A 17,307-nucleotide genomic window follows, 5' to 3' on the forward strand; every position below is an offset into this window, starting at 1 on the left:
CAGGATACCAGGGTTAGGTGAAGGAGGGCTTCCCATGACAGTATCACCAGCGACCGAACACAACACCATTGTTTTTATGCATCTAAAGATTATGCAAATATGCTCATTCATGCAGATAATCCGGATTAGGGTAAAATTTAGGGTTAGGTGTTAGGGTAAGGGTTAGGGTTAGGATTAGGACTCACTGTCTTCTAATTCCACCATCTTCCCTCTTTAGCACTAATTGATTTGACTTCCCAGCAGTAAGTGGGATCAGATGGTGCTGGTTTGCACTCAGGCTTCTTCATTCTGCTCGCCGTCTAATATTTTGACACTTTGCAAAAATACCCTCTGTCGGCAAACGGCTTTTGCCAGACATGCACTGCATTGAACCAGCCCCAGTTGGAGAGATCATTTCTGGCTTAACCTGTTTCTGATACTCAAGAGTTCATTTCAGAGATATTGCTAGATGTTGCAGTATTGACGGCAATATAGTTTTCCCAGAGGCTGCAATGTGAGGTCAGTGCATAGCTACGATGTGAGGTCAGTGCATAGCTGTACCGCTGTGCCAGTCAGAACCTCCTCCACAGGTCTGCCAATGCAGACCTTCTCTCTCCTGACACATCCAACACTAACTCAGATGCTGAGGCGCTCGGGTCAAGAATCCGAAGTGCAGAGTCCTGTCAGTGTTCGAGTGCTCCGGAGGAAAGGAACGGTCCGTCTTTACACGACAGAGTGGGAAAAACAAACCTATTCGCTCGGTCATTATCTCAGGTCGACCTCTCTGTCTTTTCCATTTGTGGACAGCCTCCTTAATCTTCCATCTCCACACTCACTCATGCTACAGTGAGGACACAAACAAGCCTCTGCACTTGAACCGACAACAGGTGCCAACAGGTAACACAAGAGTGTTTATTCAGGTGCTAGAACAGGAACATTTATGTAGTAAATCGCTCGTTACTAACCGCTAAGAGAACTCCCCCTTGGCAACACACATCCACCTCTCCATGTGAAATCTATGGGTTAAAAAAAAAAAAAAGCGTTGTAAACAGCAGAGCATAACCGAGGTATCCTGTGTGATGTGCTACAGATGAATGGGAGCACCTGAAAGCCTTTGTGGTTTGGAAGGTATGTGGAAAGCAATGGCATCTGTGATGTTGTGACATGCAGATGGTTTTAACTCCCACAAAGAGTCCCTGACGAGAGTCCTTGGCCCTGTGCAACAATGGAAAGCGACCTTTATGCTAATTTCCATAATAATTCTATTAAAGTTCTGTGCAGCGTTCACTACTGTGAGACAGCTTCACAGTACCCCAAATCCCCAGGCTTCAAGTAATGGGGCTACAAATGTAATTTCATTTCTACAAAAAGTCCTTGAAGGGTCAATTTTTGAAATGGGTGTGTGGAAGCCCTCCTCCTCACATGCTCACACACACGCACACACACACTCAGACACACACACACACAGACACACACACACACAGACACACACACACACCTGCTGTCAAGGAGGAGAGACTCCTGTCCCCGTGACCCAAGGAGGAGGGGTGGTGTTGAAGAGGTTTGTGTGTGTGCATGGGGTTGTTTATGTACCACTGTACTGACGTAGGGTTCCGGTAAAAAAAACTCAACAAGAACAATCACCTAGAACCAGGACCTGGTAACACGACCAATCTCACGGCACAGCACGCTGAAGCTAGTCGAACCTTGACTGCTGCAGAGACTGGATTGGGAAAAACCTTGGCGCTTAATGCAATTTCATGAATACAATTTCCATAAGGTAATAGGCTGCACACCAAGATACAAATAGGATTCCAATTGGCCTATTAGTGTTGATGAAGTCAAGCTGACGGCTGGGCCCGGGGCCTGAGACTTGATGGAATAGAAGGAAGCAGAAACAGGGTTTTCTGTTTACCACAGTCTTACACCCCTTCGCAACCGACACGTTCATCAGCATGAATCTACATGTGTCCTACTGCCATGTTACGTGGCAATAAGCAGATACTGCTAGCGGTCTAACGTGTCAGACAGCCCACTGACAGATCTGACAGAGTTCTAATCTGCCTCGTAAACAAAGCAGGGAAATTCCATTCCTGGTGGAATTTGTTCCATCGAGTCCCATGTTCTCCTCCCGACAGGGTCTAGGAGAGGCGTCCTTGTGTATCCTGGTGGTTCTGCTTTTCCCTAAGACACAAACTCCCTCCTCCTTCTGGGAAAAAAACAAACAAACTAAATTAGATTCACCCAGAATCATTTCAGCTGTATCGAAATGAAACTAAAACAACAGAATAACTGCCGACCTCTGGTTGCTCTTGTTCCTATCGAGTGTTCAAGAAAGAGCATCAAGAAAGTGGCTTTTGCAGACAAGCTATAAGAAAGCATGAAGAGATGCAGAGCTGTTTCAGTGGGTGCTGAGATCAAGCTACCAATCTGTGTGTTTGTCGTCTTTTAGAAATTGGAGGGAGTCCCATTTTCTCCAGCGGCAGGATGAAAACTCACTCAAGAAGTAAGAAGCCTAGTAGGTTACTCAGTAAAACCATTAATCGGAGTTCCAGAACCAAAATTGTTATTGGAAACATTACGCTGGAGTCTGTCTGAAGTTATAGAGGCTAAGAGTTTCCAATTTGATTGTTAATGAGGCACATGGCCAGAGTGATGGAGTCTAGCAGGAATCATTGGATGACATTCTGACATAATATCACTTTTTCTCAGCGCGTGTCATTTCCATTAGAAATGATAATGTGCTTAGCAGAGTTTGCTGAAATGAAGAGACAGAAGGATAGAAGTGGCGGCAGAGGGAGAGGATGGGAGATGACTGGGGGAGGTGGAGGGCGCTTGGTGCCAAGGAAAGAAAAAGTAAACTAAACTAAATGTGTTTCTCATTTTGTTTAATTAATGCCCTTAGTCGATACAATATCAGATTACATTGTTTTGGCCAGCGATGAAAATCAGAGACTTGAGGCATCAATGCTGTTACTGCTGTGGTTGGTTTGGAATTTATCAAACTATCTTTCGTCAAGCATTGTGGAGAAATTGGCATCTATAAATCTTCTTACGATGTTGCTATTGAGATGTGATGTCATCTCAACCTCAGTGAAACTATCGAACATTGTATCGAACTGTTTTATTTTCCTGATTGCTACCAATGAAGTGTCTTATCACAATACATATCGGTATTGTTGTATCGCCCAGTGTCAAACAGTGGGTTTGTTGGCATTGGCTACCTGACCAGGAGAGCTGATAGGCCAGGTCAGACGCGTGCTGTCAAGACAGTCTTTGGCGTGACAGCTCCAAGTCTGGGGCAGAGGAAGAGGCAGGGGCAGGGGAAGAGGCAGGGGAAGAGGCAGGGGAGGAGGCAGGGGAAGAGGCAGGGGAGGAGGCAGGGGAAGAGGCAGGGGAGGAGGCAGGGGGAGGCAGGGGAGCCAGGAAAGCAGTGCTCCTGTTTAGGCTGTACTCCAGCTCTGTGGTATCTCCCTTCCCATCAATCATCTCCATCCCCCCTGTTCAGATAGAGATCATCTCCATCCCCCCTGTTCAGATAGAGATCATCTCCACCCACCCTGTTCAGTCAGAGATCATCTCCATCCACCCTGTTCAGTCAGAAATCATCTCCATCCACCCTGTTCAGTCAGAGATCATCTCCATCCCCCCTGTTCAGTCAGAGATCAACTCCATCCACCCTGTTCAGATAGAGATCATCTCCATCCACCCTGTTCAGATAGAGATCATCTCCATCCCCCCTGTTCAGTCAGAGATCATCTCCATCCCCCCTGTTCAGATAGAGATCATCTCCATCCACCCTGTTCAGATAGAGATCATCTCCATCCACCCTGTTCAGTCAGAGATCATCTCCACCCACCCTGTTCAGTCAGAGATCATCTCCATCCCCCCTGTTCAGTCAGAGATCATCTCCATCCACCCTGTTCAGTCAGAGATCATCTCCATCCACCCTGTTCAGATAGAGATCATCTCCACCCACCCTGTTCAGTCAGAGATCATCTCCATCCACCCTGTTCAGTCAGAGATCATCTCCATCCACCCTGTTCAGATAGAGATCATCTCCATCCACCCTGTTCAGATAGAGATCATCTCCACCCACCCTGTTCAGTCAGAGATCATCTCCATCCCCCCTGTTCAGATAGAGATCATCTCCACCCACCCTGTTCAGTCAGAGATCATCTCCATCCACCCTGTTCAGTCAGAGATCATCTCCATCCACCCTGTTCAGATAGAGATCATCTCCATCCACCCTGTTCAGATAGAGATCATCTCCACCCACCCTGTTCAGTCAGAGATCATCTCCATCCACCCTGTTCAGATAGAGATCATCTCCATCCACCCTGTTCAGATAGAGATCATCTCCACCCACCCTGTTCAGTCAGAGATCATCTCCATCCACCCTGTTCAGATAGAGATCATCTCCATCCACCCTGTTCAGATAGAAATCATCTCCACCCACCCTCTTCAGTCAGAGATCATCTCCATCCACCCTGTTCAGTCAGAGATCATCTCCATCCCCCCTGTTCAGTCAGAGATCATCTCCATCCCCCCTGTTCAGATAGAGATCATCTCCATCCACCCTGTTCAGATAGAGATCATCTCCATCCCCCCTGTTCAGTCAGAGATCATCTCCATCCACCCTGTTCAGATAGAGATCATCTCCACCCACCCTGTTCAGTCAGAGATCATCTCCATCCACCCTGTTCAGATAGAGATCATCTCCATCCACCCTGTTCAGATAGAGATCATCTCCATCCACCCTGTTCAGATAGAGATCATCTCCAGCCACCCTGTTCAGTCAGAGATCATCTCCATCCACCCTGTTCAGATAGAGATCATCTCCATCCACCCTGTTCAGATAGAGATCATCTCCACCCACCCTGTTCAGATAGAGATCATCTCCATCCACCCTGTTCAGATAGAGATCATCTCCACCCACCCTGTTCAGACAGAGATAATCTCCACCCACCCTGTTCAGTCAGAGATCATCTCCATCCACCCTGTTCAGATAGAGATCATCTCCATCCACCCTGTTCAGACAGAGATCATCTCCACCCACCCTGTTCAGATAGAGATCATCTCCATCCACCCTGTTCAGATAGAGATCATCTCCACCCACCCTGTTCAGACAGAGATCATCTCCATCCACCCTGTTCAGATAGAGATCCAGCCACTTCACATCGGCTCTCAAAATAACAAAAGCTTCCAATTAATTACTGAGCGGTATCAGATATGCAACATGGCTGCCAGGGTAGACATATGATTCATCGAGGGCCAGTGTGGCAGATCTGGCAGCAGCGTGACCAGGACACTCCTGTGTAACATCCTGTACTGCAGCTGGCTGCTTTACTGATTAACGGCATTTTAGTGGGTTTTTTACGAGACCAGCCCTGCATCACTTACCCTCCCCCACCCTCCCCCGGCCTCCCCCCACCCTTCCCCGGCCTCCCCCAGCCTTCCCCCGCCCTCCCCCACCTTCCCCCATGCTACTCTGAAGGAGAGCTACCACTACACAGCAGAAAAACACACACTGCTCTGAATGCTAGTTGGAGAGTGAAGTTGAGTGAAAATGTCGGGGATGTTTAGCATCCAGGCAGAGCTTGATGTTGCTTGGTCCTATATTCCTTTTATCAGGGTTCTTGCAGAATCAGTTATTAGATTTACATAAATCATTCAGCACAGTTTTTGCAATTTTAAATTTGCTAAGTAATCTCCATGCATACTATAGCAGTTCACGCCCTGTAATGCATGTGAAAGCCATATCATGCTAGTAGATCATTTACAGTATACATTATATGTTAATTGAAACATTCACAATGGCAACATTAACCGTTTACATCTGTAGATGGCAATTCTTTCCAACAAAGGGATCGTATTATGGGCTGAACTAGTTTGACAGAAAGGATGAAAAGCATCCCATCACCCTTTACTTGTGTCCATCTAGACCCTGGAACAGGTGATGTATAGCCAGCCACACAGACACACACTGATACATCTGGAGCTCTCTGTGTTATCTCTGGCTTCTGTAAAGGCTTTAGTGGTGTTGAGAAGCGGACAGATGACACGGTGCTGGGGCCCCGACATGTCGCTCTCCACACCACCAGGGATTAGCCTGCTGTTAGCGCAGCTCCTCCGGGTCAGGGGGGGCGGAGGGCGGCGAGCGCTTGGTCTACTACATGGTGGAGGAGAGCGTGATCCTGGATGACTCTGTTTGGAGACTTGGCATGACTGGTATCCCAAGGAGCTGTCATCGATCTCCCTGTCTGACTGTCTCCCTCTCTCTCTTTCTAATTTCTGTTTCTCTTCCTCACTCTCTCCTGTTATCTTTTTCTCTAATTTCTTTCCCTCCATCTCTCTATTTCTGGTTTCTCCCTGATTCCCTTGTCTCTTCCCCTGTTTGCTCTCTCTCTCACTCATACTCTCTGTCTCTCTCTCGCCCTCTCTGTCTCTCTGCACCATATTTTATCACTTCCATTTCCACGTCCACCTCTGAAACCGGTTCTGCAAACACAGCGCTCCATGTCTGTGTGTCTGGGGTGTGTGTCGCGTGGCACTGTTGGCATAGCCACAACCAACGTTGTGAAGTGTTCAGGGATGAGCTCACCATCCACTACTCCTTCATATTTAATGACTCTCAAGGAAGATCTTCTGTACATTGCAGAGAGATCATCTGTACATTGCAGAGAGAGAGGCAGGTTGGACCAGGGTGTGTTGCAGATCACAGCTGCAACGTTGAGAGTGTGAGGTTGTAGCCTGAGATGCCACAGAGTCGTTTGTTGTCCGTGTTCTGGCTAGCCTGGAGCCCCCTGCCAGGCGCTCTTTACTGTCGAGCAGGAGAGATGAACAATGTGTTGGGTCTTTTATGAGTCTTCCCCTGAGCTCTCCTGGAGTCGAGGGGAACGCGAGGACAGCAGCTGACAGCAGCTTCGTCTTCCTCCAGAACTCCTTTGAGTCTCTCCACTTTCCCAACTGTCATTCCCTTCGTGCAGTTGTACAAAACAAAATGTTTCCAAATTTTAAATAGGTGTACATAGTATTTTCAGTAGTATATGGTACCTTTTGAGTTGGACTGTCTTATAGAGCTGTGTATTATGAATATCCTCTCATTTGTCATGTGTAGAGCTATCTTTTATGTTTATGATTTCATTCACTGACATTTTATGTATTAATTTTAATTTGAGTACACACCAACTATTTTTCTCTCACAAGCCCAACCCATCTCACTGTCAGAGCCTTGGACCATGAGCCAAACTCTCCAGTTGTTCTGGGAAACACTCTGCATAACACAACGTGCTGTTTCATTATCCATTTATGGGCCCATCCATTTATCCCTTCATCCTATCCCTCTCTCGTTCCAGGAGACTATAGCAGTTAATGAGAAGAGAAGCCCAGCAAAGATCAAATACTGTGTGTTTACTTTTATAAAGCAACGTCTCACGTAGCAGAAGCATATCTGTGAAAAGCAAGGAGCCTAGGATAGTGCATTCTTAATGAAAATAGCCACATTCGTTTCCGGAACAGATTTATTGTCCCTCTGAATTCTTTTCATCTTTAGTTTCTTTGATGCCAAATTGGTTTGGTACAGCGCAGCACTTAAAACATCACAGAGGAGGTGGAATATTTTCCTTCACAAAAAAAGAAGATTACAAACAACGTGAGATGTCTCTTGCTGTCTCAGGAGGAGAGGATGAGGAACGAGAGGCATTCTCCATCCTGCTGTTTATCTGGCCTGTCCAGACCGCCGTTACACAAGAAGCCGTGTGACCCCACGCTGGGCTACAATTGGTCATTGATGACCACATAGTATGCGCCTTTAAGCTGGAAATAATTCAAATTAACTTTCCTCCAGCTCGAGTTTGATTGACAGCCGTTTCACACCATAAACCAAGGAGGAAGGCCCGCCTCGTGGAAGGCGATTGGCTGGAACAGGATTGCGTGAACATAATTGGCTGGAACAGGATTGCGGGTACATAATTGGCTGGAACAGGATTGTTGGAACATAATTGGTGGAAATTAGTTGGCCGCTCCAAAACTCAAAATTGACATTCCACTGGCACAGAGCTGTCTGTGTTGCTAAACAACTCTCAGAGGGCCTCATTAGCTTACTCAACACTTTTACAGGGGACACAACTTTACCTTTAAAAACATCAAAGACTTGGCAGAATATTTTCCTTGGTAAAAGAAAACAGTGTCTGACATTTATAATCTGAGGTGAAGAGCAGCAGTTTGATCTTTTTCAGTAACATATCAAACGTATTTGAAAGATGAGTGGCTATTATGTCCTTTTCAAAAAAGAATGTATAAAACTAATCAGGAATTTGACTTAATGATCTTTCACCAAAGTTTTTATAGCATCTTAGAAAACCTAAAAACTCTCTTCTCCTCTCAAGACACATACAACACACACGCACAAACGACGAAACACATCCATCATTGTCGGCTTTCACTATTTTCATCACAAGAGCTTTGCTGCTTTTTGCTCCCGAGACAGTGAGTTCATTATGTACCAGAGTGTTGTTAAGCCTTCCTCCTGCCCGGTGCAATGAAGGGCTACAAAGGGTCTGCTTGTTTTACTTGACCAGACTTCCACACATGGAATTTCTTAGGCATCCTGCGGTGATCCCAGAGGCTCGACTCTGATTGGTGGGAACCCGGAGCGTTCCTTGACAACACTTCTCTCCTATTGGTGGGGAATAACCTCTCTAGCGTGTCGGTTTGGAGGTTAAAAACAGAAAGATCCCAGGATTTATTTCTGGGAGTTTTTTGTAATGATGGCTGTTTCCTTAAAAACCTTCTCACGCATGGGGACTAGCCGTCTGGCGATGAGGATAGTGAAAGGCCTCGTCTGAAGGAATGTGTTGGGGGTGAGCGCAAGGGGTGGAGGAGACAAGCAGGCCGGAGCAGAGAGAACAAAACCTTGACTCGTCCAAACAGAAGAACACGGCAGGAGAGGGAGACCGGAACAGGACCAGAACACACCCCCTGGAAGACAGAAAGCTTTAGAGCAGAGCAGGGGAAACCAGGCACTTAGGCTGGGGCCCGGCCGTGAGCAGGACAGAACCGCCCCATGTGACTGCCTCTCGTCCACGCCATGAGTCTATTGGTTCTGGACTGTGTCCTCTACGGTAACACAAGCAGACATGCAGTGAAGCTGAGTCAGACTAGACACAAGCAGACATGCAGTGAAGCTGAGTCAGACTGGACACAAGCAGACATGCAGTGAAGTTGAGTCAGACTGGTTCTGGACTGTGTTCTCTACGGTAACACAAGCAGACATGCAGTGAAGCTGAGTCAGACTGGAGACAAGCAGACATGCAGTGAAGCTGAGTCAGAGAGGACACAAGCAGACATGCAGTGAAGCTGAGTCAGACAGGACACAAGCAGACATGCAGTGAAGCTGAGTCAGACTGGACACAAGCAGACATGCAGTGAAGCTGAGTCAGACTGGACACAAGCAGACATGCAGTGAAGCTGAGTCAGACTGGACACAAGCAGACATGCAGTGAAGCTGAGTCAGACTGGTTCTGGACTGTGTTCTCTACGGCAACACAAGCAGACATGCAGTGAAGCTGAGTCAGACTGGACACAAGCAGACATGCAGTGAAGCTGAGTCAGACTGGTTCTGGACTGTGTTCTCTACGGTAACACAAGCAGACATGCAGTGAAGCTGAGTCAGACTGGACACAAGCAGACATGCAGTGAAGCTGAGTCAGACTGGTTCTGGACTGTGTTCTCGACGGTAACACAAGCAGACATGCAGTGAAGCTGAGTCAGACTGGACACAAGCAGACATGCAGTGAAGCTGAGTCAGACTGGAGGTTGTGTGAGGTGTTAAAGCTCTCACCTCACAGGAACCCTGAGATCCATCCTAGAAAAGTGACGTGTTGACTTTGTTCTGCTCCTTCCTTCAGGGAGGATAAACAAACCAGCACCTTAACAAGGAGACGAGGATCTCTTCCTCAGGTGTCTCATATTTATATTCCCAACACATTCACAATAAAAAAAATGCTGCATCATGAAGTGCGACAAGGAGGGTATGCTTTAGCTCAGACGATACAACACCTGACTGCAGACAAGATTGCAGGTTAAAATCTCCCCTGCACTGTGTGTCACTTTGGATCAAATCTTCTGCTAAATGAATACTGTCTGTTTCGGTGTCATTCTGTAAGGCCCTGATTTCAGTTTGAGTCTCGGGTGTCATAGAACAAAAGAAACTCCTGATTGCACACACGGTAGTCTAGAACATATTACAGTCTAAAACATAGTGTGAGTTGGTGTAGTGCTGGATAGAAAGAAGAACACACAGCCGGCATTTGGCTGCTGCCAGCCCCAGCCCCAGCCTTCCCCCAGCCCCAGCCCCAGCCCCAGCCCCAGCCCCAGCCTAGCCCCAGCCTTCCCCCAGCACCAGCCCCAGTCCCAGCCCCAGCCTAGCCCCAGTCCCAGCCCCAGCCTAGCCCCAGTCCTAGCCCCAGCCTAGCCCCAGTCCCAGCCCCAGCCTAGCCCCAGCCTAGCCCCAGTCCCAGCCCCAGCCTAGCGCGGCTTGGCAGGATTGTCACAGGGACGAAGGAGAAGGTCAGCTGTTTTGATTGGCTGGATCTCCGCCCCAGTCCTGCAGGGGAAGTGTGTTCATGTTAAAACTCAGGGAACCTCTGAACAACCTCACAGCAGTTGCTGCTGCCAAACCACATGCAAGCTCTCCAGATCAAGCACAAGATCTGTTTGCCACTTGTAACAAGTGCGAGTACATGGGGGTGTTAGATGTAATGATGAAAACAAACTGTAAGATCCGTTTGATAGTTTTCTGTATCAATATCAAAGTCAAGCATGCAATTCACCTTAACATGCGCGGTCAGTACGTCAGTTCATAAACCAACGCACTATGACCTTTCAGAACTTAAATTCTGAACACTATCTGAAGTCTATCCAACACCACAAACCTTACCAGCCAGTAACAGTTTAACACTTCTTTAAAGGTCCCATGGCATGCTGTTTTGGGATGCTTTTATATACAGTAGGCCTTAGTGGTCTCCTAATACTGTATTAGAAAAAAAATATTTCCCAAAATTCAGCCTTAGTGCAGAATTACAGCCACTACGAGCAGTCCCACAATGAGCTTTCCCCAGGACGTGCAGTTTCTGTAGCTTTAAATGCTATGAGGAGGAGAGAGGCGAGGCTAACTGCCATGCTTTGGTCGTTTGCAAGCCATGATGTCTCTCGAGGAAAAAACAACATCACGCTCTCACGGTCGTAGCTAATTTTCTCATTGGCGGGCCAAAGCAGAGAAAGGGGAGGTAACCTTTCCCCTTATGACGACATAAGGGGAAAGGTTCCAGATCGGACTGTTTGAGCTCTCATTTTCTCAAAGGCGGAGAAGATACCCAGGGCTTGGTTTATACTTATCAACATTTCTAGTCACTGGGTGGCCAAAGGCAGGCTAGGGGAACTAATATCAATGTTAAATAACCTCATAAAGTGACATTTTCATGCCATGGGACCTTTAACTTTTACTTCCTATATCTCTATTTCTTTCTTTCTCTCTTTTTTCTCTCTTTTTTTTCTCTCTTTTTCTATCTCATTTGCCTATCTCGTTTTCATATCTATTTTCATCTCTCTTTTATATCTCTTTCCTTTCTCTCCTCATCTCCTCATATCTCCCGATCTCTCTCCATCTCTCCCCATCTCTCTCCATCTCTCCTCATCTCTCTCCATCTCTCTTCATCTCTCTCCCCATCTCTCCCCACACCCTGAGAGACTGAGAGCGTTTGTGACACTGAGCCCAGATAGAAGCGCTGCCTGAGTCTCGATGGAGACGGTTATTTTGGGGTGGAAATCTCACACTGGGCTGAAAGCGAAGGAACAGACAGTTCATTTGTTAAGATCTGCTATCTTATACACTGGTGAGTTAAAAGGAGCCACTGAGATCTCCTTCCCTCTCTCTCCCTCCTTCCCTCTTCTCCCTTTCTTCTCCTCCCTTCCCCCCCTTTCTCTCTCCTTCCCTCCTCCCTCCCTCTCTCTCCTTGCCCCCTCCCCCCCTTTCTGTCTCTTTCCCCTCCCTTCCTACATTCCTCCCCCAACCTCCCTACCTCCCTCCCTCCTTCTCTCCCTCCCTCCCTCCTTCCCTCCCTCCTTCTCTCCATCCTTCTCTCCCTCCCTCCCTCCCTCCTTCTCTCCCTCCCTCCCTCCCTCCCTCCCTCCCTCCTTCTCTCCCTCCCTCCCTCCCTCCTTCTCTCCCTCCTACTCTCCCTCCTTCTCTCCCTCCTTCTCTCCCTCCTTCTCTCCCTCCCTCCCTCTCTCCCTCCCTCCCTCCTTCTCTCCCTCCCTCCCTCCTTCTCTCTCTCCCTCCCTCCCTCTCTCCCTCCCTTCCTCCTTCTCTCCCTCACTCTCTCCCTGCCAGGCTCCAGCCATCACTGAGGGAAGTATCCGTGTCTTTAATCACCTATTAGTAATTAAAACGATCTTCAGATCATATTGCGGTGCCCAGATTGACTACAGGAAAGAGCAGAAGAACAATTCAAGGGCGTATAGTGCACATGACCCTCAGGTGATATCACAACGCTTTAAATGATAGAGAGAATGAACATATGATAGTTTCTGGAATGGGTATAAAGGGTCTGGAATCGAGATTGTGTTCCCAGAGTCAATTATTTGCCCTGTTGAATTCAGGACCTATCAAACACATAAAGACACATGCTTAGCCTCCATAATACAAGGTACAATGTTCAATAATGGTAACCAGTGAAGCACTCAAATAACACATTGTGTTTTCAGGGCTAAAGCCATCAGATTTTCAAACTGATTGCGCATGAACTCCATATGAATAGGTTTGATTGTTGTGATAGACTGAAGGCCTTGAGCCTTCTATAAAAATGTGTGTCTAAGCTGTGCTGCTTTACAGTTTTTCACAATTGTTAACACACGTTTCTTTCTCAAAACTGCACACACAAAACTGAAAACCTCACACACAAAATGCTAAACCTGACACTTCCTTTGCAAGAGGACTCTGCCATCAAATCTGTTGCTGCACACTATCAAGCATTTACAGCACACTAAGGTGCAAAATTGAAAACAAATGGAACACACCATATGAATGACAATGACTCTGGAGAATGAACCATTTCTCATTTTGTAAAATCAGTGTAGGCTTACTTTTTTCATACATATTTGTACTGTTTCGGTACACTCAGACAACAGTACAAACAAAAGTTTCGAAAAAAATGTGTGGAAAAAAAAGTATTGAAAGGTTTAGGCAGGAGGACTCAGTATGGAATTACTTGATACTGTATTGCACACGATATACATGATCGTACATACATGTAAATACATGATTGTAATACTTGATTTGGCATATAGTTCTCCTCGCAGCGGCTCCCTGCCGCGCCCAACTGAGACACCGTGTCGACCTCCGGGCAGAGAGCAGCGATACATTCCCCCTACGACAGGAAACAGCACCCAGGGTGGAGGCCCGGAGGCAGCAGGATGACTGACGTCTGTGTCGCACTAGCAATGCATATGCCAGGATACCCTGCTATATACCCTGCCCTATTAGGAGGGGGTGCCCTGCAGCGTGATATGACGCGTTGCTAGTGACGCGCTATATGTCTTGCGTCCCCTGCCTGAACCAGCTCCGCTTGTTTGTTTCTGCATCTGAAGTGTCATAATGAAAGCTGTTCTTGATCAGGAAAGAGCATCTTTAAAATGAACAGGACTCAAGTGATGTCAGACTCCTGAACTGCCCCACACACCACAAATACCCTCACACACACCCTGAAAAACTCCACACACACTCACACACACCGTGTCTGACCCCAGTGGGTTGTCAGCTTGCTGTGCTGCGATCATGCTTCATGCAGTGAGGTCCTGCTTCCCAGCACCTCAGGACCTGCACACACTGAGGTACACCATGTTCTGCTAAACTGTCCTCCACGCCCAGATTAGAGGGGTTTCATCTCTGTCCTTATTTCTCTTTTTGTTCCTCCCTCCCTCCATCCCTCCCTCCCTCCCTCCCTCCATCCCTCTCCTTCCTCAGGTGGTGTCTGCATCTCTCAGTCCGTCAAGATCCCACGCGAGCCGAAGGCAGGAGAATTCGACAAGGTCATTCGTCGTCTCAGAGAAAACCCCAACGCCAGGGTGGTCATCATATTCGCCAACGAGGATGACATCAGGTGAAGAAACCATCTGTATTTTCTTCGACTTCTCCATAAAGTTCCTTGTTATCACTTTCAGAAACTGATCACGTTTCCCCTTCAGTGTTTTTTACAGAAAGAGTGGGTGAGTTCAGCTGGCCTTAGCTGTGGTTGCTAGCCATGTTTACCAGGAGCTGTGGTTGCTCGCCATGTTTACCTGGTTGTCTACCTGACCCTACCTGTATGTTCCATGCTGAGATGTTTATAGTACCTGGTCCTGCAGGAGGCAGCCGGACAGAAGCTGTCCAGGACAGTCATCCTGTCCAGAACAGTCATGCTGTCCAGGACAGTCATGCTCTCCTGGGTATGTAGTCGTTGTTCTATGTTCACCTGGTTTTGGTGCTTCACCCCTGCAGGAGACTACTGCATGCAGCCAAGAAGGCGAACCAGACGGGTCACTTCATCTGGGTGGGGTCGGACAGCTGGGGCTCCAAGATCTCCCCCGTGCTGAACCAGGAGGAGATGGCAGAGGGAGCTGTCACCATCCTGCCCAAACGCCAGTCCATCAGAGGTGAAGGAGGGGAGATGGGAGGGAGGGGGGGGGGGGGAGGGAGCAGGAGGGAGGGGGGAGGAGGGAGGACAGGGAATGGAGAAATGTAAGCGTTGGGATGATATTGGAAAGGAGAACTCCATCAATAGTGTCTGTCTTACAGGGACTCGTATTTGCACACTACAGGCAGAGGTACTGATGTAGCTTTAGACAAAGGAATGAGAGCGTACTGATGTAACTGACGTTGCTTTAGATTGAATTTCCGGCACAGAGGAATGAGAGTCCCACACAGCAGAAAGTCGAAAAGTTCAGTAAGGGTGCATGTAGCTTCAACGTTTCTGAGTGAACTTGATAATGGATCTGTAACCATGCCAACATCATCAGGCAGAGACAGCTGTCCCTGGTGACAGCTTCCTGTCATCTCAGTCCACCTGATGACAGCTTCCTGTCATCTCAGTCCACGTGGTGACAGCTTCCTGTCATCTCAGTCCACCTGATGACAGCTTCCTGTCATCTCAGTCCACGTGGTGACAGCTTCCTGTCATCTCAGTCCACCTGATGACAGCTTCCTGTCATCTCAGTCCACGTGGTGACAGCTTCCTGTCATCTCAGTCCACCTGATGACAGCTTCCTGTCATCTCAGTCCACGTGGTGACAGCTTCCTGTCATCTCAGTCCACCTGATGACAGCTTCCTGTCATCTCAGTCCACGTGGTGACAGCTTCCTGTCATCTCAGTCCACCTGATGACAGCTTCCTGTCATCTCAGTCCACCTGATGACCAGCCAGTCACACCCCACGGAGGGAGAAACTCCTCAAAACAACACACAACACAAACACAACACACACACAACACACACACAACACAAACACAACACACACACAACACACACACAACACACACACAACACAAACACAACACAAACACAACACAAACACAACACACACACAACGCACACACAACACCACACGCACAACACACACACAACACACACACAACACACAACACACACACACAACACACACACAACACACACACAACACACACACAACACCACAGACACACACAGCAGACAATATCCTCACAGCAACACACACATAGCAACACACAACACCACAGACACACACACAGACAGCAGACACTGTGTACGAGTCTAGAGGGAGACACATCCTCAAACACACACACACGTCGTCACAACAACAACACACACAACCATCCATGTGTCAGAGAGCCATGTTCAGCGTGTTCCCACACACACAGCATGTTCCTGGGATGTCCCGGACCTGTCAGTAATGCTGTCTGCTCCCGCGCCGGTGAGGCTCTGGTGACAGCGACCTGTTCCGTCTCCGCAGGGTTCGATCGTTACTTCATCAGCAGGACGCTGGAGAACAACAGGAGGAACATCTGGTTTGCCGAGTTCTGGGAGAACAACTTCAGCTGCAAGCTCAGCAGGCACGCGGTGAAGAAGGGCTCGGGGCTGAAGAAGTGCACCAGTAAGAGACACATCCAGGGCTGTGTTTACACACCACATCCAGGGCTGTGTTTACATACCACATCCAGGGCTGTGTTTACACACCACACCCAGGGCTGTGTTTACATACCACATCCAGGGCTGTGTTTACACACCACATCCAGGGCTGTGTTTAAACACCACACCCAGGGCTGTGTTTACATACCACATCCAGGGCTTGGTACCAGATGAAGGTGTACCCACCTGGTACCAGATGAAGGTGTACCCACCTGGAACCAGATGAAGGTGTACCCACCTGGTACCAGATGAATGAAGGATGAAGTGAGACTAAGGTCCTGGGCTGTGGGTCATGTTACTCTGCTGAGGATAACTACTTCATCTCATTAGATTATTCAAAAATGTTCTACAAACATAAAACTGTGACAGTCCCTATGGTGTAATAAATAACACAGTGTAAGTTACAGTCCTAACTTACACCCAGTGTAACTACAATATTACATTATCCTCTGTACACTTTTGTTGTAAAAAAAGAAATAGAGACTACCAGGTAGAAAAGCACGATGTGAAACTGTGGGCAGTATGGAAATGAGCCAAACAGTTAGAGCACGGCTGGTTGAACACGATGCTTACAAGGTGAAGGACTTCCATAAGTCCAGAAAAATAGGAAATCTGTTGCTTTAGATAAAAGGCCTGTCTGCATAGAACAGACTGTACAGGTGGAAACACAAAGGTGAGGACTGGAGTTGAAAAAAAAAGCTCTGTTTTCCTTTGTGAAGCATAATTCTTTCGTAGTGTTCCGCTTGAGGACAGACAGAAAGGCCATGCTTTTGTTTGAAAGCACATCATGTAGCTGGCGACTGCCTTTGAATATTCTACAGCCTTCCGCTGCTCTGAGCTCTGTCCTCTGTCAGAGCCTTGGAGAAGGTGTAGGAACGCCAGCAGGCACGAGCACCCACCCCCACACACACACACACACACACAAACATCTTCATGACACCACCATGCCATGCTTCATCCGCCAGCTGAGACATCACCAACGGTACCTGGTGGACCCCCAGGGGGGAGGGCCAGGGGGGAGGGCCAGGGGGCCAGGTGGGTGGGCCAGGGGGCCAGGGGGGAGGGCCAGGGGGGAGGGCTAGGGGGGAGGGCCAGAGGGCCAGGGTAGCAAGGACAGACAGACACTCA

At 48.0% G+C, this 17,307-nt stretch overlaps 1 protein-coding gene across 1 annotated transcript in view; it reads left to right on the plus strand.

Annotated features, from left to right (window-relative positions):
- LOC124471417 (metabotropic glutamate receptor 4-like) overlaps nt 1-17,307 on the plus strand; it is a 124,692-nt gene that overhangs the window by 76,460 nt on the left and 30,925 nt on the right. The window contains exons 4-6 of the mRNA XM_047025895.1: nt 14,006-14,141; nt 14,519-14,673; nt 16,004-16,144. Of these exons, the coding sequence (XP_046881851.1) occupies nt 14,006-14,141; nt 14,519-14,673; nt 16,004-16,144 (432 nt within the window). The remainder of the gene's footprint in view (nt 1-14,005; nt 14,142-14,518; nt 14,674-16,003; nt 16,145-17,307) is intronic.

The sequence above is a fragment of the Hypomesus transpacificus genome, chromosome 9, assembly GCF_021917145.1.
Source record: "Hypomesus transpacificus isolate Combined female chromosome 9, fHypTra1, whole genome shotgun sequence".
Lineage (NCBI taxonomy): Eukaryota > Metazoa > Chordata > Actinopteri > Osmeriformes > Osmeridae > Hypomesus > Hypomesus transpacificus.